A 24,245-nucleotide genomic window follows, 5' to 3' on the forward strand; every position below is an offset into this window, starting at 1 on the left:
TACAATGACTAGCAGAGGCTCATGGTGGCCCCAGTTCCCTGCTGGTCACTCTGTGACCCCTGGGGACTGGACTGTCTGCTACACTTCCTCTCTAGACCGGAGATGGGCTCTGAGTTCCTCAAGAAGCAACAGGTATACCAAGGCCCAGGCAGGAGGGTGTGGGGGGAACCAGGCTATGGGCATCCTGAGCACAGCCCTAGGGACAAGTTCTGGGTCATCCTGGCTGGGACCAAGGTCTGGCCTGAGTCCCACAGCCTTGGAGAAAGGCCTGGCTGAATCCCCACCCCGTCCCGCTCTGGAGGTATTAAAAAGTTTAAGACCCTGGCCTGGCCAGTGTTGCTCAGTAGTTAGAGCATTGGCCGCAGACTAATGGGTCCCGAGTTCAATTCTGGCCAGGGGCACACACCTCAGTTGCAGGCTCAATCTCCAGCCCTGGTCAGGGCGTGTGCAGAGGCAACCAATCTTCGTGTCTCTCTCACATCAATGTTTCTCTCTCCCTTCTACTCTCTCTGAAAAGCAATGGAAAAAATATCCTCAGGTGAGGATTAAAAAAAAAGTTTCAGGCCCTGTGGTAGGGGTGGTTAGAGATTAGGTGGTCTCTGGAGGGAAGGCCCTCTGCAGCCTCTGTGGGGAGGCCAGAATGAAGACTCACTGCCTGGAGATGGGTGAAGACCAGGCTCCCCTCAAAGGACTTGCCACCCTAACTCTGCCTCCTCCCGCCTGCTGTCCCAGCTTTCTGGGTACCCTGGAGTCCCCCACTAACCCCTCCTCCTAATCCTCCTACTACAGGGCAGGGGTCTGGTGAGGTCCTGTGGGGCTAACAGGGAGGAGTGGCGCAGATGGTAGGGCTGCCTAGCCCCCACTGACATCGTACCAGCTGGGCTGAGAGGGTGAGTCTGGGGTCCTCGGTGAGGCCCCTGATGCAGCTAAGGTAGTGGCCAGTGCACAACCAAGGGCACAGTTCCCCGACCCCTGGGATCCCCCAACACTCTCCCCACCTAGACCCAGAGCATATGCTTGACCAGAGGGCTATGGAGAGGAAGGGCAAACACTTTCTTTTTAAAAAAAATATATCTTTATTGATTTCAGAGAGAGGAAGAGGGATAGAAACATCAATGATGAGAGAATCATAACTGATTGGCTGCCTCCTGCACACCCCCTACTGGGGATCGAGCCTGCTACTCCAGCATGTGCCCTGACCAGGAATTGAACCGTAACCTCCTGGATCCTAGGTTGATGCTCAACAGCTGAGTCACGCCCGGCCGGGCAGGGCAAACACTCTTGAAGAGACCAGGAGATTAAAAGGGAAAGCCAACTTATTTCATGCCATTCACAGTTCACAGCACACTTAGTGTTGTGAATGGAGGTTAAGGAGAGACATGCCCCATCTCTCACCAGTCCCCTATCCCACCCTCGGCAGGGATACAGTTCTGACACAACTTAACACACTGTCTCCAAGCAGTTCCTCAAGAGCCATCTGCCAGGCGGGGGGTGGCAGTACCAGGGCTAGGTCAGCAGAAGGAAGTACACTTTGGAGAACCAGAGACTGCTGCCCCACAGGTGGGCAGAGGGGAGCAGGCCCAACCCAGGGCAGGGACCATGACAAAAGGCCTACCTTGTAGCAACCACAGCAGCCTATAGGTGAAGCAAGAGTTGGGGGACCAGATACCCCTTCTGCAGATCACAACCAAGCCAGGAAATCCACTCTCGTGCACACACACCACAACACCCACACACCCACACAGGCATGCACACATAAGCATTATGATCAGCCCATGGGAGCCCAAGGAAGGAAAACTGCTGGGCCAGGACCCCAGACTCCTTCTAGCTTCAAAGACCAGAGGTCAGCCATGGCTCTGATGTCACAGGACTGGCTGTGTGCCCTATGTCTGATGCCACCACCCAGAGCTCAGGTGCTCAGGAGGCATGGAGGAGGGGAAGGCAAGAGGGGATGCACATCAAAGCCCCCAAAGCCAGAGACCCCTCTTCCACCCAGAGATTGTGCATCAGTATCCAGATTTTCAGTCTGTCTCAGTGAAGCACAGCTCACTCCAAAGGTGCTGGAGTGGAGCTCCTTCTGCAGGAGACACCACACAGGCTCCAAGGCCACTGGGCCTCAGCGCCCCACAGGCCTGAGCATACAGGCTCTGGGGGACAAACAGCTGCCCTGTTTATTGCCTCAGTTGGGCTCAGTGACTGGTGGGTAATAGGGCACCAGCCAGCCACTGTGACCAGCTCAGGGGAAGATGAAAGATGCCAGAAGCACCTGTTGGGTAGATACAAGTAAATGCAGGGAAGAGGAGGGGCAAGGTGAGGTGTCAAGGGGCAGTGCCTGCCTCTGTGCAGAGACCTGGAAGGTTCCGGGCATGGGTTCTGCAGGTCCAGCAGCTGGGGACCCATGAAGGAAGCCTGCACACACCAAGCACCCGCCTTCCCCTCCTGTCCTGCCCTCTGGCTTCCTGGAGCTTCAGGGCTGGTGGCCCTGAGGCTGCCCCAAAAGCTGTGTCCCTCGCCCCTCCCCACACATCCCCATGGCAGGCAGACAGGCTATGCTTGGAGCTTGAGGACCAAGGGGCAGGGCTCCCTCCTCAACCTTAGGACCTAGAACAGATTGGCTGTTTCCTTTCCAGTCCTTTGCTCAAACAGAAGACAAGCTTAGGACTTTGATGAGGATACCCAAGATACTCTGGAACCCTCCCAAGTACCCACCTGGTTTGCTGTTGGCATCAGGGGGCTGGATAATGCCAAGTTTAGTCTGTTCAGAAAGCAAACTCCTCAGAGCAGAACTTGGAGTCCTTCCCATGTGCCCCAGGCTGTACACAGAGCACAGGAGAGCCCAGCCCCCAGACAGGCAGTTCCTACCCCCAGCCTGGACAGGCAGAACAGGTCCCCACCCAGGCCCCTGGGGCCCCTGGCCAGGCTGGCCCCACACCTGGAAACAGGACAGACACTCCAAGAGGCTGGAAGTTTGGAACACCAGAGACTCCAGCATCTTGGGATCAAGGACACTTTAGCCAGCTTCAGGGAGCCAGAGCTCTCCAGCGGACACAGGAACAGGAATTTCACTAAAAGGTAGAGAGCATCCGGAGAGGTGCAGCCACCAGTTGGAGCCAGAGTGACTGGGGGTTGGGGGGGGGGGGGCGGCGTGGGAGCGCCTCAGAAGGACATGAAGGAATTTGAAGCTGGTGCTTCTGGTCAGAGTAAGAGACAAGACAGGTGGACACACTTAATTTGATGAGGCATCAATACTTAAAAATAAGTCACTCAAAGATTATCTTGTCCCCAGGCATGTGCTGCACTAATCCCCTAGTCAGTCTCCAGGCTGGACAGTAATAGGCAGACAGCCCAGCGCCACCCTTGCCACTAAGTGTGCCCAGTGTCACCAAGAGCTTTTCCATGCATTTTAAGAAACTAACAGTTGCTCTGCTCATTCATAAATACACAATTTTATTTGCTATTTTCAGGGGAAACTTAGGCATTAAACTGTAAGCTGATAAAATACAGATACCTAAAAAAGTATAAAAGTATAAATATCCCCTTAGAATAAATTTTAGTGAATTAAGTCTTAATATCTTTAAATTAAAAAAAGAAAGGAAAAAAGCCTATCTATAATGTCAAGGTCACAAGTTAAACAATAAGCGGCCAGCAGCGCCCCACAGGTACACCCTGAGGCCAGCAAAGGCCGCCTTCCTCCCAAGGCTCCATGAGGAGAATGGGTCACCAGGGGCTAAATATGCCCTATAGAAAGGTTGCTATAAATGGTTGAAGCCAAACATTTAACATACAACAGACCTTACAAAAAGGAGTAGGTAAGTCCCAGGTGCTGGAGAACTTGGTTAATCAGGTTATTTATTGGCAAAGGAGAAGAGGGCACAGGTGAGATGCCTCCGGAAGCATTTGAAACTAGACGTGTCAGAGCCTCTGCCCGACACATCAGCAGCCCCTGTGTCAGTGTGCACAGCTCCCCTGGGAAGCCCGAGGTCAGGAAGCAGAGAGCTGCTTGTCTGAGCCAGGTCTCCCAGACTCTAACAGTCCCCACGACCAGCTCAGAAAGGTCTGTTCTCAAAGCATGTGGACAGCAGGTTTTAAAGGAATCCTAGTAGCTCCAACATCATGTCAGGTGGGCAGAGCCCATGTGTGGAGTCTCAAACACCCCAGAAATATCAGAGAGAACTGCATAGTTATACAAAGAAAATGAAAGAGCTGGCAAGAGAGAGAAATATTTGTGATGCGCTGTAAACATCCAATTTTCAATGTGACCCGGAATTTCAGCTCCAGAAGCCAGGTGGACAGGCCTCCCGCCTGACCTCCATCCCAGGCGAGACAAAGGCACTGACGAGCGCCAGCTCCCCCAAGAGCCCATGGGTGGGATGAACAAGACAAAATTTCTACCTCCCTTTAAATGACTTAACAGATTAATCCAAAATGCAGCAACACTTTTAGGCATTTCTAAAAAGTAAAAACATCGGGAAGTCTATCCACACTGGGAAATAAGAGATGCAAAGGTCTCTCTCCTGGAAAATACAAATGGAGAAGCCTTGACTGTTCCAGGCCAGGTCAGGCCAGGGGAGCACGGCTCTGAAAAAGGCCCAGCCTTGGGGTGGGAGTCTGGGAAGTAGTGAACACACGGAGGCCACCTCTGTCAAAAGCTGCCCAAGGCTGTTAGGAACCACCAACCAATCACCTGGGCATGGCTTTCTGTCCCGAGAATCAGGGCGTGGTGTGGTGTGGGTGACCAGCAGACACCCAGAGCCCCGGCCACAGCACTGCAGCCACTTCCTGCCAGCGAGGCCCAGGCTCCTTTACAGACTGTTTATGTAGCACCAAGAACGCTGTCCTTTAAATGATCTTCGGTGATTAGAGGGGTTGGTCAGGAGCATCCTGCCTCAGGCCTGTGTGGCACTTAGAAAAACCGAGCGAAGGCTCCCATAGGAAGGCCCGCCTGGCCAGCACACCTCCTCCTACTGGGAGATGCCCAGCCTTAGACAGCTGGTCGCGTCTCTCACCACCCACCTCAGAGGCAAAAAAGGATTCACACCCAGATCTCTATAGAAAATTGTCAAAAGCAGGCTTCTTTTCACTGCCAAGCTTCCTCGACATGGCGGTTCGTTTCATCTTGGGAAAAGTAAAATGTTTCTTCAGCTGTCAACACTGCTCCTCACATCCTTGAACCCCGTTCTTGCAAAATCTGAAAATGCCAAATACAGAAAATGAGGACTTGGGTCTTGCACAGGGAGGCGGGAACTATGCAGCCCTGCAACCAAGTGCCCTGCTTCAAGGAGTGGAGCCCACAGACCCCAGTCAGCCTACAGATGCCTTGGCTCAGATGCCTGAGGAAGCCAGCACCACAGCCAGGATCTGAGAACAGGCTGGGGCCCAGCCCAGCTGACCCTTGATGTAAGGGGGTGTCTCATGTACCTCCTGGCCTACACAAGGGGCTGGCCCGTCCAAATCTCCCGACCCTTCATCCCAACCTGATATCAAAAAGGCATGCCCCCACCCCTACCAGGTGCCTCCCTGGGCTTCCTCCAGGTCTGAGACACAAAGGCATGGCTGGAGTGGGGAGAGGTCCTTATCAGGCCCCATGAACTGCCTGCCAACAGCTGCCTCTCTCCCTCCTACTCTTCCTTGGCATCTCAGGGCCAGAGCAGCCTTCCACCCCACCCAGCCCTCTCACCACTGGAATCATGTGTGCATCCCATCCACTTCCAAATTGGACTGAGGAGTTCCTCAAGGCCCAGAGCCACCTGGAGACAGGCCTGTGCACTGGCAAATGCCTACGGAGTTGAACCCCACACAGGCCATGTAGAGGGGGTGGGACCACCCTGTGTCCCTAGGTGGGGGCTTCAGGGCTGGCAAATATTGCTGTTTTGGTATATCAAGTATGGCTGCTAAGCACCCGGTAACCAGGACAGAAAGGCCACAAGTCCCAACCTGGCCCATCCTAGCCATGGCCAATGCTATAAAATGACCCTCCCTAGGATTCCATTAGCAGTGTAAGAGCGAGCCACCCAGGGGCATTCCACACTTGAATTTCAAAGCTGAGATATTTGGCTTCAAGGACAATGTGTGCTTCTGAGCCCTGGGGCTAGCCATGGGGCTATGCCCTAGAAGGGAGCCAGCCCTGCTTGTGCCAGGCCCAGACCCACATGGATTGTCTGGCCAGGGTGAGGTTCACTGCCTCCCAGCAAGGCCCTGCAGGAAGCAGGTAAAGTTCTCAGGCTCACACTGAGTGTCCTGCTGGCCCCTGACTCACCAGCCAAGGTGCTGCCTACAGCAAGGTGGCCAGTCCCTCATAGTCACCTAGGGCTCATCCAAATGACTCAAGAGAAGGCGCAAGTTCTTGGGAGTTGCTCCAGCTGTCCCCTGGTACCCCTATACCCCTGCTGGTCCACAGGCCTGGGCCCCCTGAGTCTCTGAGAGCTTTGGGGCTGCTCAGACAGCCCATGCTGCAGTCCTTGCAAGGCATACCTTCTGCTGTGCTGGGGGAGCAGAGGCCCAGATCAGCCCTGCAAGTCCCTCCTGCCCCCAAGGCACTAGTCCCAGCCCCAGAAGAGTCTGCTGGCTCTTTATCTTTGCTGTTTGCAGGAAAAGCTAGGGCTGGCAGGGAACCATGAAGCACAGAGCTGCCCTCACTTTGTGGGAGCCCAGCAGAGTAGAGGGAGTGCCTGAGTTTGCAGGACTAAGTGGTGAAAACAATGAGGCCCACACACACGATAAGGCCCACACAACTGGAACGTGGCTTGGGAGCAAGATGACAACACAGGAAAGGGCTGCCTTGCCAAAGCAGAAGCCCCAACGACTATCTCCTAACGAGAACAGAAAATCCCTTCCAGGACCCATCTGCCCTGGACAGAGCTCTCGCCTGGGCCACCACCCTCAGGGACCAGGACAGGCCATGCACCATGAGCAGCACCCCCACAGGCAGGCCTAGGCAGCTCCAGAGGCCAGGGCAGCTCCAGAGGCCAGGGCAGCTCCAGTGCTGCTCTGTGATCAGCCCACACATGCCCCTCTCAGAGCCCAGACCTGAGTGACGGCCGCCACAGCAGCTCCAGCCAGCAGATGCAAAATCAGTAACTGAGAAGGGAGGCTGAAAGAAGTCTTCCCATCCCACCCCGATGTTGGCCCAGTGCCAACACCTGGCAGCCAACCAGTAGGCACGGCTCCTCCAAGCTCACGTAGGTTCCACTAATGCCTAGCTGGGTTCCTATCATAGTTCCTATCACTGGTCACCATCAGGGCAGGTCAAAGTCAAGGGCCTGCTGCCCATATGCTGCTGAGCCAACTAAGATGCAGCCCCAAACTAAGAAGGGCTCCAAATGCAAACTACATGCCTGAGTTCAGAGACTCTGAAGTGAAAAGCGTAAAGTACCTGATTTTTTAGGTTAAACTAACAATATTTTTTGCATGTACTAGGATTAAGAGTATTAGCATAAATTTCACATTTCTTCTTACTTAACGTGGCTACTAGAAAGTTTAAGAGGAGAGATGGAGCTTGTGCTGCATGTCCCTGGGCTCTGACAGCTGGTCTAGAGCCATGCTCAGCAAACATTTTCTTAAAGGGTCAGATAGTAAATATTTTAGGATTTGGGGTCAAAGGGCAAAAATGAGGATGTTATATACTTATATAATCACCACCACCACCCCGGAAAAAAACCAGCACTGAAAGTGTAAAAAAAGCCCCCAATCTATACCTTTCAGTGCCTTGTGCCTTTCTGAGCTCCTCCCAGAACAGAGGCTGAGGGTCCCAACCTGCAGGGCTTAGCCACAAGGGGGGCCCTGGTGGGAGTAGGGGAGCCCAGAATGATACCTGCCTCACCCACCTGAAACCTGCCCTGTCTGGGCCTCGACTTCCTGTGTGCAAGACAAGGGAGTAGGCCAGGTGGTTCCTGCTAACAGAGAATGAAGTTGGGCTCTGGAACCAGCTGGGACTACAAATGAGAAGAGGGTGGGAGGTGGCAAGGAAGTAAGGAGCAGCTGGGGGCTAAGGAGGCAAACAGAAGGAGGATCCGTACGTATTCTCCATCAGCATCCTTTGCCCAAGGCACTGGAGAGGAGGGGCACTTCAGGCTTTGGCTTCAGGATCAAAGTCTACCCTCTGCAGCACAGCCCAACTCCTCAGCCCCTGACCCTGTGGCCCAGCAACAGGATGGAAAGGCTGGCAGGCTGGGGTGGCCCAGCCCCCAGGAAGTATAGGACCACGTCCTTGCACCCAGGAAGTATAGGACCACGTCCTTGCCCACTGAAACCCATGGTGAGGACTCCTGACACACAGGGTTCTCAGGCGCCTCAGCCAAGGTCCCAATCTCACCCAGACAGGGGTCCTGCAGGGGACAGAGAGCCCCACTCCTAGATAGGCTGGCTCTACTGCCTTCATAGCTGGCATCTAGCGTGGAAAGTTCTCTGTCAACTACAGGCATGGGACAGATACAGTAGAGGAGGGGCTAGGTCAAGGAAACTAAGGTATGGGGTTCATTGCAAGGGCAGCAGAGCTCACCAGGACATTTACACTTAATCTGAGTCATTCCCATCGTGACCAATCTTGTCATCACTCTGGCTCGGCACATAGCACGTGGCAAAGGAGAAGAGAGGATACCATCAGTGCAGGGCAAGGCAGTGGGGCAGTGAGGGAAGCTGGCCCAGAGGGTCCTCAGGGACCATGGGTGTTCAGGAGACCAGGAACTCCCACTGTACTGTGCAGCAAAGCATAGACCAGCCTCATTTTGGGGGCCTGGGTCCCAAATGCACATGCCCAGATCACACCATGGAGGAACACAGGGCTCAAGCGTCTCCCTTGCCCCACCATCCCTGGCCCCTGGCACTCCCAAAGTGCCAGAGCTTTCCTTCTCCCTTTGTAGTGAAGAACTGAACCTTGCCCAAACCTAGGTCTGGCCTTTGCCCTCAGTTCCTGCCACACTGGACAGTCTAACAATGTGATGGGGAGCAGGATCAATTGGCCAGGAGACTACAATCAGGTATGTGGATGATATAATCTTCAATCAATCATGTCTATGTGACCGAGCCCAGAAAAATCTCTGGACTCAGAGGCTAAGGGAGCATCCTGGTGGGCAATGCTCCTTTCATGTTGCCACCCATCCTGACTCCATGAGGAGCACAAACAAAGAAGGCTGTGTCTGGCTGGTTCCCTCGCCTCCACCCCATGCGCTCTCCCTTGGTGCATCTGAATCCTCCCTCTATACTTCCTGTAATAAACTGTAACTGTGAGCACAACAGTGGTGAGTTCTGTGAATACTTCTGGCAAACCATGGAATCAAAAAATGGTCTGGGAATCCCCTGAACTTGCAGCTGGTGGTGGACTTGGCAGCTTTTGTGTGGACCGTTCCCCTCGGTGAGTTGCCCCACCCCCATCTGCTCTCTCCAGCCACTGCCACCTTGAGAGGGGAGGCTATCATGTGCTGCAGGCTATCATTTGGTGAGCAGGTAGGTCAACAGTAGTGACACCCAATACCCTCAGAATTGCTACAACCAGGCTGCACGTAGGTGTCCCCAATCCAGTCTCAATGGTTTTCCATGGCTTTCCAGAGGACCCAACCGTGCTCCACATCCTGGGGAGCACCTGCCACTGCCCCCATTTAGAAGTCACTGTGGCCACCACACTTCAGAGCCACACTTTAGAGCGAAATAGGGCCGTGTTTTCAATGGCAAAGGAATTTGGGACCACCCCAGGTGCTCCCTTAGAGCACAGACACATCCTTTCTGCAGCTGAAAAGCCACCTGAGGGAAATGAGCTTGGGTGGCTGCCCTGCTGAGCTCAGATATGAAAACTTTTCAAGTTCAGAAATAAAAGCTTCTAAAAATAAACAGCTTACAAAAGAGTCCTGGAATTGCTCAGAGAGAGATGTGCCTCCACATGAGGCTGGGGGATCTCAAGGAAAGTGGGGTCACTTTCTACCCGATTCTGCGGGAAGCATGTCCCAAGGGCCAGCACCAGGACTCCATCCCCGGCGTACCTGCCTGCTGCCCAGCACCATAGGACCTGCACCAACCCCCACACTGTCCTGTCCTGAGCAGTGGCAGGACAGCCCAGATCTGAACATTTAGCTGCAAGCACTGCAGAAGAACAGGGCAGGAACTTGAGGACTCTGGAGGATCTTAGGGATGGATAATCACCCAGGCATAAAGACACAAGACTTTGCCTGGCCGGCATGGCTCAGCAGTTGAGCATCGACCTATGATCCAGGAGACTGCGGTTTGATTCCTGGTCAGGGCACATGCCCAGGTTGCGGGCTCATCCCGGGGGTGGCGTGCAGGAGGCAGCCAATCACTGACTCTCTCTCATCACTGATGTTTCTCTCTCTCTCTCCCTTCCTTTCTCTGAAATCAATAAAAATAAAAAATAAAAAAAAGACAGAAGACTTCTTACTATGGTAAGAAAGCTGCCTGCAGCAGGTGGAGGGCCAGCAGGCACAGTGACTCTGCTGTTAGTCCTGAAGCTCACACCTCCAAGAAAGACCTAAAAAGTTCACAGGAGTGGTTCTGAGAAGGTAGTGAGTCTGAAAAAACCCTGGGAGCCCCAGGTTAATGTCATTAGTTAAAATCCTTCTGGCTCTGGACTTAGAACTCATTCAAAATGCCCTCTGGCGGACAACACCCTGAGCCTTCACCAGGGCTGCTACAGAGCCCACCCCCACCTCCTGGGCTCTGTTAAGGCTTCTCAGACCTCCTGAGTCCCCTTCAGAGTTGGCTGCCAGGCTGTCTGGCTACCATCTAGTTCAAAAGTCTGAAAGTCCTGCCACGTAGAGCCAGCCCAGACCAATGCTGGGTTCTGTCTGTCTTGGAATCCCTGACCTCAGAAACAAACCCAGAGGAGGTGCCACTAGTCTCTTCAACCTCTGGGCAAGGCCAGCCACTGCTCCCTGCCACAAGGCTAATCTGAAAACAAATGACATGCCAGTGCCACTTTTGCCCTGGCTGCACTGCTCTCCCCATGAGACAGAAGAGCCAGCACCCAGCAGGGAGTGGTGCCAGTTTACATAGGGACTGGCCAGTGCCAGACTGAGGCAACACTCTATGGACTCTAAAATAATAGAACCTGCAGGATCCAGTCCTTTTACAAACCAAACTCAACTCCTAATTCGGGATGGGTGTGGTCACGGTAGCTGCCACTCAGGGGTCCCACCTGGCAGCCTCCTGGTCCCAAATCCCCAGAAAAACACCCTACAGTGGTGGCATCATTTAAAAACACAGCCACAGCCCGGCCAGGCATGGCTCAGTGGTTGAGCATCAACCTAGGATCCAGGAGATCAAGGTTCGATTCCTCGTCAGGGCACATGCCCAGGTTGTGGGCTTGATCCCCAGTGGGGGGGGTGCAGGAGGCAGCCAATCAATGATACTCTCTTCACTGATGTTCTCTCTCTCTCTCTCCCTCTCCCTTCGTCTCTCTGAAATCAATAAAGATATGTTTTAAAAAAAAAACACACAGCCACAACACCCCAGGAGCAACTCTGCCCGTTAGAAGAGGGAACTGGCAGAGTGTATGGATTGCAGAAGCCACAGGGACTCACCCTGTGGGGGAGCCTGTGTCCAAAGACCACTTGACCCACCACATCCTGCAGGATGTACATGTCCTTTGCTACAGGACTCTGCTCAGGACACTCACGAGAGAATCAGAGGGTGGTGAAAAAGAATTACAGGTGAGCAGGCGCCAGGAAGCCTGCGTAGCCAGAGTGCAAAGAGAACAGCAGGAAACGAGAAAGCTCTGAGGGAAACCCACACCTAGAAAGGGTGTCTCCTGCCCCACAAGCCCCTCCACTGGCAGGCGGCCAGAGTACCCATGGCTGCTGCCTGCCTGCCGGCCCACAGTCACTCACCTTGGCTTTCTCGCTGGGCTCGCTGGTAGTGCCGTACGGGGAGTTGTGCAGCTCCTTGGAGACCACACAGAGGAACTCGGCCTGGTCTTCACTCCCATAGTTGTAGGAAGAGCCAATGCTGACCAGCTGGGAGGAGAGAAGGCAGGTGTGATGTGGGCAGAGCCACACACGCACCAGGCTCAGGACTAGCCCACCCACCAGGAAGAAAGCACCAACCTGTGAAAACCATGGCAAAGACAGCCAACACTCTGGGAGATTAAGGACCACATTTCAGCCAACAGATTTTTAATGAACTTATAAAAAATAAAGTCCTGACACATCCATACTCGGGCACTGTCACACCCATACCTGCACACCACCACACGAGTACACCTCATGCAGGACAGGCCTTCTCTGCAGGACGGTCAGCAATTCCAGGGTTTCTGGGCCCACTGGAGATGCTGCCTGACCACAGGGAAAGGGGAGCACAATGCTAAGCAGGGTACAAAGGATGGCAGGGTGGGGGGGTCATGCTCAGAGCTGATCCTCTCGGAGCAGGCAGCAGAATTGAGGCAGGCAGCAGAATAGAGTCATGTAGCACACCAGCTGCCCTCTTCACACAGGCCCAGAGCACACACACGTGTGAGCACACACACATGCACACATGAGGACAAGCTCTCATTCTGCTTGTTCTCTTGCGGCCATCAGGCCTTCCCAGGAGAAGCCAGGATGGACCCTTCCTCCCCCAGGGGCTATTAACCGAAAAGGCCTACACTCTGGTGGCAGGAGGGAAGGCTGACAGAGGAGGGCTGCAGAGGGTAGAGCTGCCTGAATCTCAAAGATGATGCTAGGAAGCTGTGGGTTCTGCATGTCTCAGTCTCAGTCTGTGAGTCCACATCTCCATGGGCTTCCAAGTCACTACCACAGCCAAGCAGAGGCCAAGGACCAACGTGCCTGCTCCAGCCTACCCCAGGACCACCAAGGGCTTTTGTGCTTTTAAATGTAAAGTTAATCAAAAGAAAACCACTAAAATTGTAGTAAGACCATCAGTGGCATTATTATAAGCCAACAAACACCTGGAAGGCCCCTCAATCTCTGGCCTCCCTACATATGAATCTGTACTCATAGGAGAGGTCAGAGGTGTGAGGGAGCTCGGAGTGCAAGGAGTAGAAAGGATGAGAAGGGAGGGGGTGTGCAGCCAAGTGAGGGCCATTCGGAGTGGTGAGGCTAGTGTGATCAAAGGAGCGGAAAGCACAGTGGGTCTACGGAAAAGGGGTGAACATGCTCTCCCTGTGTCTCTAGAAGTCTATGTAGGTTCACAATCACCCCTCAGGAGATGGGCCTGCCACCTGTAGACCACAGTGGTGCCTGGCCCTGGATGCAGAACGGGCAGTGGGTGTGCAGTCACTTATAACTGGGTCTGTTTGGAAGCCATGTTCTTAAGACGCATGCAAGCCTCTTCCAAACCTCGCTCAGAACCTTGTTTCAGCCTCGTCACTGACCACTGGGTGATCCTGGGTTCAGTTCTGCCACCTCACTGGGCCCAGGCTTCCACCCCACGTCCCCTGCAGCAGGTCCAGCTCTTGCTTCTGAGAGCAGAGTGTTTCTCATTAAATAAACATGACTCTGGTTCTGGGCTTTTGCTGGCATCCTCAAGGGACAAACCAGGTAAAGGGAATAAGACTTGAGGAGAAGAGAGGACTCTGCTCTTTTCAATGGACTTAGGATCCACTCAGAGGAGCTCAGGACAAAGTCCCTAAGCTGGTCATGGGGAGGAAGACGCCCATGCAAGAGGCAGAAGGTGCTCTCTCCCTCCCAGCAGGAGCCACATAGGTGCTTAGCTCTACCTGAGGGTGACCCAGTTCACAGATCCTGAACTGGTGATTGCAGCTCCCATTTCCCCAGCCCTTGTCCAGGCAGCACACCAAGGGGCAACAGGGGGGGCAGCAGGAAACTGCTGTTCCTGAGTTTCTGGTGGGATTTTGATAAAGTCAGAGCACAAGAAACACACATGTAGACCACAGGACCGTGCATGGATTCCCCAGTGCAAGGGCAGGGCAGGGCAGGACAAGCTGCAATACCATCAGAGCAGGGACACAGGCCTGGTGGCTGGTCTAAGGGTGGAGGGAGGGACACAAAAGCTGACTGCACTTGTCTCTCGTGATGGTTTAAGGGGACTCCAAGTGCTCTACAATGCAATCCATTATTTCAAAAGACCCAAAGAATAGGGGTAGACTGAATTAGGAGGGTTGCTGGGGTAACCATGTAATTTCCCATACTCTCTCTGGAGAGCACCTGCCCCAGACGGCAGCTAACAACAGAGGGGGCCCAGAGATCAAGGCAGTTACTACGAGCTGGGGTCACAGGGTCACAACCAGTACTCTGGGCTGAGGGCCAACAGGGTCACAAGCACAAACCTCAGAGTCTTGCCTAAAAAAGTAGACTAGTGCCCAGCCAGCATGGCTCAGTGGTTGAATGTCGACCCATGAACCAAGAAGTCCTTGGTTCAATTCCTGGTCAGGGCACATGCCCAGGTTGCAGGCTTGATCCTCTGTAGGGGACATGCAGGAGGCAGCCAATCGAGGTCTCTCTCTCATAGATGTTTCTAAAATCTCTCTATCCCTCTCCCGTCTCTCTCTAAAATCAATAAAAACATACTTCAAAAGAAAAAAAAAATGGAATAGCAATGGCGAGCTGATAGGAAAGGTGCTGGCCACTCAGAGAACACCCTTGATGTGTTAGGAGGCCACAGGTACTGAATGCAGCTGCACGAGGTGCAGGGGACGAGAGCAGCGTGCAGAGGTGCAGGGAGGAACAGAGAGCAGGGAAAAGGACCCAGCGCTCACACACTGTCAAATCAGTCTCAGCCTGTGGCAAGAGCAGAGCTGAGGAAAGTGGAGGGGCACAGCCAGGCCAGCATCAGCAGCATCTTTCCAATCAAGGGCAGGAAAGGGGCTGGAGGGCTGAAGAGCCATCCCACTGGGAAGGCCACCTGTGCCACCTCCAGCACAAAAGAGTCCGAGGCACCATCTGCTCAGCCAGCACAGGAGGAGCTGGTCAGACATGAGGTAGGACAGGGAGGTGGGGCCAGGCCAGAATGGTCATAATGTCAACCACACACACACTAGACAAGACAGAAGCTCAGAGAAGAGTCCCCCTAAAAGAATGAGCTAGAGCAAGAATAACTGCAAAATGAATGGCGGGGGGCGGTGCAGGGCAGAAGTGCTCTAAAAACAACTCCGCCCTCTCTACCAAAACTCCGAGGCACAGACTGCTGTTTTCAAGAGGTGCCAGTTAAACCACATTTGCAGGAACCACAGGCGCCCAATGCCTCATTACTTACTGGTCCCTGGGGTGAACAACCCTGAGGACGCAGATGGGGCCATTGTAATTAACAGGCTCAGGAGGGGGTTGGAGACTTCACCTGCTCAAACTTCCAACCATCGGACATGGTGGACACCATCTGCGTGAGTTCCTCCTCCTGACACTGAAGCACACGGTAAACATGCTTCACTGGCACCTGCAAGAATGAGGGCCACAGGTAAGATAGGCCCCACATACCCTGCTGTTCCTGCCCCAGTCCAGTAACCTTGCCGAGGCTGCCGATCCTGGAGACAGCCCAACAGGAGACCCAGTGAGACTGATGTTTCTTTCCACCTCTCAGGCTCAGGTCATGATGCCTAAAGCAGCTCTAAACACATACACCAAAACAAAACAAAAACAGGCTGGAACAGCTGCTGTTTCCTGCTTCCTTGTCTGCCTCCCAATATATTTCTATTTCTACATTTTAAAATAAAACAAGTCACATTCCTAAAATGCCAAGAGCACCTGTGTCTAGGCGTGAATGCACAAGGACGTTCATCTTTGTTCTAAGGGGGAACCATGCAAAGTCCCTGAATCCACCAACTGGGGAGGGATTGACAGGGAAGCCTGAAAGCAATGCAGGACCAACCAGGCCCCTGCTCTTAGCAAAGCTTTCAGACACGCACAGCAGCTCAGACATGAGCCCTCCCTTGGACTGAACTGGTTTCCAAAAAATTGACGTATCTTTTGAGCCAGCCACCATCTGACTTTCCCTGAGCTCTGTTCCAGGCATGTCTGGTGCTGGGAACCCTTGAGGGGGTGTGCTTTCATAGAGCTGCTACTCCAGCAGGAGGAGGAGGCCACCACACACGACACATGTGTAACCAAGGGGCTGCAGGAGCGCCAGTCAGTTCTCTGACGTTAAGGCAGTGACTCACACAGGTGACACTCAAGTGACAGGGTCACAGCGTTAAGTACACTGCTTTCCCTTGTGAGACAGTAAGTGACACTGGAGTACTACCTGGCCTGAGCCCTCTAATCCTCACATTGGCCCTGTGACAAGGGGCTCCTCTACCTCCACTATGCCACTATGTGAGGGAAGACTGAGGCACACAGGCTATGCCAGCCCAGGTCACAAGGCTCATTAAATCGCCTTGCTGAGCCCGGTCAGGCGTGGCTCAGCGGTTGAGCATCGACCTAGGATCCAGGAGATCATGGTTCAATTCCCGGTCAGGGCACATGCCCAGGTTGTGGGCTCAATCCCCCCAGTTGGGGGCGTGCAGGAGGCAGTCGATCAATGACTGACTCATCATTGATGTTTCTATCTCTCTCTACCTCTCCCTTCCTCTCTCTGAAATCAATAAAGATATATATATAAAAAAAATCACCTTGCTGACAGGTCACAAGTATACACGTTCCATGTCTAAATATTGCTGACTGGTCACGAGATAACTCACGTTTGCACTTAATATTAAGTAATTTTAAACACCTCGCTGACTAGTCACGACGGCCCCACAGGTGAGTTCTGGCTCGAAATAGCAGGTCAGTAAGGTGTTAAGTGGGATTGCTGGATAGGGGAAGCCAAGTACCTGGAGATGACCAGGGAGTTCATGGACGTGTCTGCTCCCAACTGTCCTGGCACCCAACTGGCTCCCACAGGAGGGCTGGGGGCGGTGCAGGTAGTGGTCCCAGTCTCCTAGGCTCTCACTGTGGTAGGCCTCGCCCCAGGCCAGGCCCCTTGACCAGCCACTCTGAGTGGCCAGGCTGTCAGCGAGCCTCGTCACACAGGCCAAAAGCTCTGGCTTAGGGCCTGCTGGTGTCCAAGTGGGGAAGGGAGGGGTGTGGAAAGGGTTTTATGCAGGCAAAGACTCTCCAGATAATAACAGCAGCTCTGGCCAGCTCCCCCTATGGAGCAGGTCCTGCCTTTCCCCACTCCCCTCCCCCAGGTGTGTTTTCCTTGCTTCTCTCTTTCTCCTAAGCTCCAAGGGCCCTTCTTTTGCCTCTGTAACTTGTTTCCTAAGCCCAGTTTTCTACAGCTCATATGCACCAGGCCTCATAAGCTTCCAGCACATTCGTCACTGGTCTCACCTGTGATGTTTTGCTGTCTCGTTCTCTAATTTTGTCCTTTACAAGTTTTATTAGTGAGGTGATATTGTAAAATTCCGCTTCCTCCAAAACTCCTGGAATAGAGAAAAATAACTATAATTTTCACCAAATCAAAGGAGAAGCCTTTTATTTAAGCCCTGCTGTGGACCTATGGCCTGTGCCTGGCCCACTAAAGGCTCCTAAGGCCCCATCCTAACATCCCACCAGTCTCTATGCAGACACTGCTGGCTCTCGGTGAGGCTCCCCAGGACTAGGGACAGAGGGCTCAGGTGGAGAATGATGTGTTGGCTGAACACACTCTGGCATGAATCCCTCCAAGTGACCTGCTGGGTGCAGATCTCACAACAGAACAGCAGGTTCACACACAGGTCCACCAGCATGGACTGCGAGCTCCACGCTGGGCACATGGGACAGAACACAGGCATTTTCCCTCCACAGCTTGCAGATGTCTGCTCTGGGATGGCCAACTCTTCCCTCCCTTCCACAAGAGGCTCAGGCCTGGCCAGACCTTGTGCAGGTGTCTGAGTCACTCAGCATCTCTGTTTCCCTATTCAAGTATCAAACTGTGGCTGGTTGAGGAGGTGGCTCCTCACTCCAGGACTCTTTGCCAATTTAGGAACTTTCTTCCCAAAGAAGGCCATTTGTAAGGCACCTTATTTAGGGACTCGAAATCTCTAAGAATTCTAAAGAACAAATTGGAAGGGCTCTGGTATTCCAGAAGGTTCAGAGTCTGCCTTCTGCTGCCATGCCTGGTTATCCTGGCTTGACCTCACTGCACAGTACGATTCCTCCACTAGCAGCATCAGGAGCTCAGAGTAGACCACCCAGCTGCTGGACCCACTCAGGCTGCCTCCTAATAAAGTCACCAGGTAAGATGACAGAGGGTGTCTTTTTTTTTTAATCCTCACCTGAGGATATTTTTTCCATTGCTTTTCAGAGAGAGTGGGAGGGAGGGAGAGAGGAGAGAAACATCGATGTGAGAGAGACACATCGATTGGTTGCCTCCCGAACACACCCCAGTCAGGGCTGGAGATCGAGCCTGCAACCCTTGGCTGGATTCAAACCCGGATCCTTCAGCCCGCAGGCTGATGCTCTAGCCACTGAGCCAAACTGGCTATGGCAGGATGTCTTTCTTTAGGGCGACCCAAAGAGAGGCCAAATTGTCACTTCTCAGGATGACTTGAGGTAACTATCAACCCCTCCCTTCAGACCCATGGGTGGGGACTGAAGGGAATTGCAAATGAGCACCAAAGCTTTAGGACATCCTTCTTCCTCCACCTGGACACTCCGCGTTATACTCGAAAGGGCAGAACGAGGAAATGGTGCTCAAATGGGCATTTCTCCTGAAAACAGTGTCTGAGTCCAGCAGGAACGCAAATGAGTGAGGCCAAGTGGCAGGGCTTGCTCACAGAAAGTACCCCTTTCTAAGCAAATCGTATTGGGAAGAAGCTGTGAAGTTTACCCTCAAATTGTACAGCTTCCCACACACAACACAAAGGAAGGGTATCCAAACCATACAAGTGTGTGAGCAAGAAAAAAGGGGTTCAGAGGCCCAGAAAAGGCATGGAGTAAGATGTGATGAGAGCTGAGGGAGGATACAGTTTAGTACTCGCAGTCAATCCAGGACCCAAGAACAAAGAAGCCAGAGCCCACTCTGAGTCATAGTGTCCTGAACCACCCTGGTGCTTGGAGCCACACCCACACCAGAGCATGCAGACACCAGCCTCAGACCTGGTGCTCACAGGGCTGTGCCTGGCATCCCTGCTCCTTGTGACCAGAGTCAGAACGTAGTACAGCATTTAGGAATGCAGACAGAACTCAGAGGTGATGGCACAGTGGTGCCCTGGAAAGAGAGCAGGCCCAGGGTGACAGACTCTGAGGGATACCTGGGAGGCTCACATGGTGGGCACATTCCTAACACATGGCCTTCAATGTTGTTTTAGCCAAAGCGCTTGTAAGAATGGGTAGTCAGTCTCCCAAGGACACTTGAAGGAGAGAGCCCATGGATCTGCCAACAGCCAGGGGGACCCTGCAGACAGGGAGTGGGGTTGCAGGAGCCTGGACTGAAGTCCCCAGGCCCTTCTGCTACAATGGTCCTAACAGGCCAGCGTGGCTCTAATGAGCCTTCGCTTCTTGGAGGAGAGAAGGGGAAGAGGCCATGCCATGCAGCCCTCCGCCTCTCTGAGACCACTATCTGCTGCCTCATGGGACACATTTGTGAGAAAGCAGAGCGGCAAGTGAGGGGACTTGGGTAACTAGGCTTCTGCGGGGGGCATGGGCACTCAGATGCCAGCCTGGCCCCTAGTGCACAGGGCCTGCTCAGGCTCAGAGAGATCCAGCTGGCACCTTCACCAGATCCCACCCTCAACTCACCTTCCTCTGCAAGGTCTTTATTAATGACCAGCTTTCCATGTCTCAGGTAATTCAGCACGGGCCCAAAATAGGTGGGGTCTCTGTCGATTAAATAGGCACCTGTTTCATCCTATAAAGAACAAAGCACCAACATGAATCCTAGACAAGAAAGCAGTGGTCCCACAGCTAACGCAAAACCAGATCAACGTTCATGGTACTTTAGTGAACCCCTAAGTAGTATTGTATGCTTCCTGCCGTCTGCAGCATCCAACCCTGATCTGTCGCCATCTCAGGTCTAAGCCACGTTTAAGTTCTGTTTTGTAACTAGGTACCTTCCTTCATCCCCTGCGAGGCCCGGTGATTGTGAATGGGGCCTCTTCCCTCACAGCCCCAAAGATTTCTCAAGAAGAGTCGATCCTTTTTCACTTTAGAAACTATCGCACAAGGGGAACTCACAGACTCTCCTTCGTGGAAAGCTCTTAAAGGAAGGGCTGACACTGACAGGTCCCCTTCTGAAGGACACCGAGACATGGGCCTCTGTGGCAACGGCTTGCCCTTTTCATTTTAGGGTTCCTCCATGGGCAAGCGTGCAGGACTGGGGGTGAGGGGCGACGGCCCGGGTGAGAGGCACATGGAACAGAACCTCGTTTTCCCCAGAGCTTCACACAGTGACTGCTGACCACCAAGGGAGCCTCACCCATTGGTCCCCGAATCCAAGCTGTCCACAAAACAGGTGAGCAGTGTTCCTCCTCCACCTGGGTTAGCCCTGGTTCCGCCCCCAGGACTGGGAGCCTTTCTGAGAGTCAGGGACTCCTTGCCACCCACTGGAGAGTCTTCAGGGTCAGTTAAAACCACAGCCTGTCTGGCTGTTACAGCAGTGCCTAGAGGACGTAGACACTAGGTAGAGGCAATCCCAACCCAATGGTACCACCAGAGTGGACCCTGCAGAGGCTCTGCAGAGTAACAGGCATGTGGGAGTCTATGGCAAACAAGCCACATTGGTATAGGGGTGTGTGACAGGGACTGGGATCCACCAAGGCAATGGATCCAATGACACCAGGACACTGAAGACATGTTGGCTGCTTATCTGATTTTGGTTGATGAGTATGACCCTACCCAGGCAGCCTTCCAATGGGGCTACTGGATGTATGAGGGACCAAACAGCTTCTCCTTCCACACCAGTGCATTCAGCCTGTCAAGAACCCTGCAAGCCAGCCTGCCCTCTCCAGGCAGAGCCCGGTACCTGTACCAGCAGCCCCAAGGAGGGCAGAGGGTGCCAAGATCTCCACCCTCAGGCTGACTCAGTAAATCAGTCTGAGTCAATGTGGCCTCCCTGTCCAGAAAGTGGCTCTCAGGGCTCACAAGAGGTTCTTAGCAGGCGAAGACTAAGGACCTCAAGAGCAGCTGCCTGGTGGCAGGCCCAGGACAGCATCAGGAATCTCTACAGGGGAGGTGGCGAGTGGAAACTCCTAAACCTCTCAGATGTGACATGCCCACAGGCCCTAGAGCCCAGAGACAAAAGGAGGCAGGCAGTGTCTTGACCACAAAGCAATACACCATGGTAGGACCCTATTTTTCATACATGAACATTAAATTCTGGAATTTGTGTAGTAAAACTTCATAGTTTCCAGAGTTTCTTAAGTCCACCTTCACAAAGTTGCTGTTCTTAAATCAGATCAATTAGGTTCCACACATGCAGGAACTTGGACATGGAGCCAAGCTAAACTGTATGCAGTCCCCACTCAGCCCAGAGCATCTCTATGCCTTCTCTCCTGTAAACCTGGCACTCAAACCAGTTTCCAGCTACTACCTGTTCCCCCTCTCCCTTCATGGGCTACCTGTCCCCCAGGACAGTGCCCCAACCACACAGACTTCCCAAATTCATACTCTGGCCCGATCCCCCATCTAAGAAAGCACTGGTCACACAATGTCCCACTGGCCCCTGCCTCCCAGCCTCTGGATCTCTACTGTTCTCCAAGCAAAGGGCCCCACAGACCAACTTCTGGAAGAATGTCACTTCAGCAGCCTCCAGACAGGTGAAAATGACCATCACTTCCTACAAAGGAGCCAAGGTCTGGAAAGGGACAGAGCTGCGAGAACACGGAATCGAGGGGCACTTCCCTCTCCCCCCCATGTTTGAAAAGAGCAGAACCATGACATTTGCACATCACCAATCTCAGTAATTATTCATTAGCTCACTGCTAGCTCACAGGCAGCTGGCAGAAGGTTACGCAGGAAAGATCACAGGAGACGAGGCTCATCTTCATCCTCAGGCAAGGATGGGAGCCTCCCTTGTCACAAGGTGCCTAGACTCAGGGCCAGCCTCAGTGTGGTCATTTTCATACCCTGGACTCAAGAACACAAACCACAACCTAGGCAATGCAATTGGAGCTGGAACATGGCAGAAGAAAAGGACTTTTTTTTGGTGTGGGTTTTTTTAATAATTTATTTTAGAGAGGGGGAGAAAGAGAAATATCAATCAGTTGCTTTCTGTACACACCTCAACCGGAGATCAAACCTGAAACCTGGGTATGTTCCCTGACAGAGAATCGAACCCACCACCTTTTGGTGCAGGGGTGATGCTCCAACCGAGCCACACTAACCAGGGCGAAAAGGACGTTTATTGCATGCCAACAGTATGCTGAGCAGCATGAAATACACAAAGGTGACCCAGGCTTAAAAAACTTGGTGGGACAGAAAAGAAGGGAAGGGCAGGAGAGCCAGAAGAACTGCAGCACACAGCAGACTGGGATTCAGGGAAAAGGGCAGCAGTCCAGGCACAGACAGAACCTGGACAAGGAGCCTGGACTGGGCGAGCTGGCCCTGGGGCTGGGCCTCGAAATGTGAGGCTTATCCAGAAAATGGGCCTCAAGGGACACAATACATGTCCCTTTCTGAGGCTCAACAGCTCTGTGTCAGTTAAACAAGTGCTTTGTGTGACCTACTTTAAAAATCCAAGTGGCCTTGGCCAATGTGGCTTGGTTAGGTGGGGCATCAACCTGTGCATCGAAGGGAGCTGGGTTGATTTCCAATCAGGGCATATACCCAGGTTTAGGGTTCGATCCCTGGTCAGAGTGCATAGGGGAGACAACTGATAGATGTATCTCTCTCACATTCATGTTTCTCCCCCCCCCCTAAAAAATCAATTTAAAAAAACAGATCCTCAGGTGAGGATTAAAAAAAAAATCCATATGAGTTTTATACTTGAATTCTTGTTCTATTTTTGTTGTTGTTAACCCTCCCCCAAGGATATTTTTTCCAATGATTTTTAGAGAGTGGAAGGGAAGAAGAGATGGAGGGGGAGGGAGAAAAAGAGCGAAAGAAACATCGATGTGAGAGAGACACATTGATTGGTGGCTTCCCACACTCTCCCTGATCAGGGTGAGGATCAAACCTGCAACCCAGGTATGTGCCCTTGACCAGGAATCAAATCCCCAAACCTCAGGTGTGCGGGCCACCCTGACACACTTGATAAAACACAACGATTTAGAGAGCTCGGCTGAGTACACTGTAGAGAAAGAGGTACCAGAGGCCAGGCATTCAGATGCACTACAGAACCCTGCCTGACCAGAGCTGGGCACACTTCCATGCTCCCTAAACACACGCCAGCTCTCTGGGGCATCCAGAATCTGCCAGTCACTCCAGATACACCTGCTGCTGGGCTGACCTCCACAAGGACACCTACACCCAGAGTGGCCTTTAGAAGGGGCCCTCATCATACCATTTCTCCCACGTGGCACGACTCTCTGAGCTCCTGGTCTGCCCAGGCATCACCAGGCTCTGAGAGCAGGATGCTCAGCCCAGCGGCTCCTTCACACTGGTCCTAGTATTGGGGACCCAAGACTCAGAGCCCACGTGCCAAACCTGCACTGAGGCCCACCCACCTGGGCCCAGCCCTGGGAGTTCACCAGGGGAACCCCGAGATGTTGAAGAGCAAGTGGCCTTCAGTGACAGGCAACACCATCCTCCACCAGTGACAAGCCAGCCTGTCTCCCTGGAGTCGTGTCAGGCCTTAATTTCTTCTTGTGGACTCCTTTCGATTGGACTAGCTTCATTAAGAAACAGGCCCAAGCCCTGCCCGGTGTGGCTCCAAGATTCCGGCCAAGGACACGTACCTCGGTTGCAGGCTCGATCCCCAGTCCCAGTCAGATGTGTGCGGGAGGCAACCAATCTATGTCTCGCTCTCTTTCTCCCCTTCCACTCTCTCTGAAAAGCAATGGAGAAAAATATCCTTGGATGTGGGGAAAAAATAAGAAACAGGGCCAAGATGGCAGGGTTAGGACAGGGCAGGCACAGGCATATGAGAGCTATGGTCTCAGCACTGGGCTCCCCAGAAGGGAGATTTCAAACTCTACAAGAAGTGCCAGGGCCCTTGTACCAAAACCCCGAAATTCCACAGGGCCTAACCTCCAGCTGCAGCCCAGATGACGACAGACTTGACTCTCACTTAGAAGCCCATGAGCAGGACTCTGTAAAAGCCATGTCTCCAAGCACCTGGGCATGAGCAGCTCCAGAGGCGAGGAGCACTGGCAGATGTGGGCCATGGACAGGCACCCTGGGACATCACTGCTGGGCAAGCCGACCAGACCACGACTGACACGTGCCAGGCCTCAGCCCCTCGGCACCTCATGCACTTATGCTGCTGCTGTGGAAATAAAGAAAATTACAGAACAC

At 53.1% G+C, this 24,245-nt stretch overlaps 1 protein-coding gene across 1 annotated transcript in view; it reads right to left on the minus strand.

Annotated features, from left to right (window-relative positions):
• Positions 1 to 3,427: 3,427 nt before the first annotated feature.
• The window catches only part of KCTD5 (potassium channel tetramerization domain containing 5), a 29,157-nt gene continuing 8,339 nt past the window's right edge, over positions 3,428 to 24,245 (minus strand). Inside the window, exons 2-6 of the mRNA XM_087815701.1 lie at positions 19,593 to 19,701; positions 17,202 to 17,293; positions 15,235 to 15,330; positions 11,832 to 11,957; positions 3,428 to 5,188 (exon numbers count right to left, since the gene is read on the minus strand). Of these exons, the coding sequence (XP_087671827.1) occupies positions 5,159 to 5,188; positions 11,832 to 11,957; positions 15,235 to 15,330; positions 17,202 to 17,293; positions 19,593 to 19,701 (453 nt within the window). The 3' untranslated portion in view covers positions 3,428 to 5,158. The remainder of the gene's footprint in view (positions 5,189 to 11,831; positions 11,958 to 15,234; positions 15,331 to 17,201; positions 17,294 to 19,592; positions 19,702 to 24,245) is intronic.

Source organism: Miniopterus natalensis, chromosome 3 (genome assembly GCF_054644295.1).
Source record: "Miniopterus natalensis isolate mMinNat1 chromosome 3, mMinNat1.hap1, whole genome shotgun sequence".
Taxonomy (NCBI): domain Eukaryota; kingdom Metazoa; phylum Chordata; class Mammalia; order Chiroptera; family Miniopteridae; genus Miniopterus; species Miniopterus natalensis.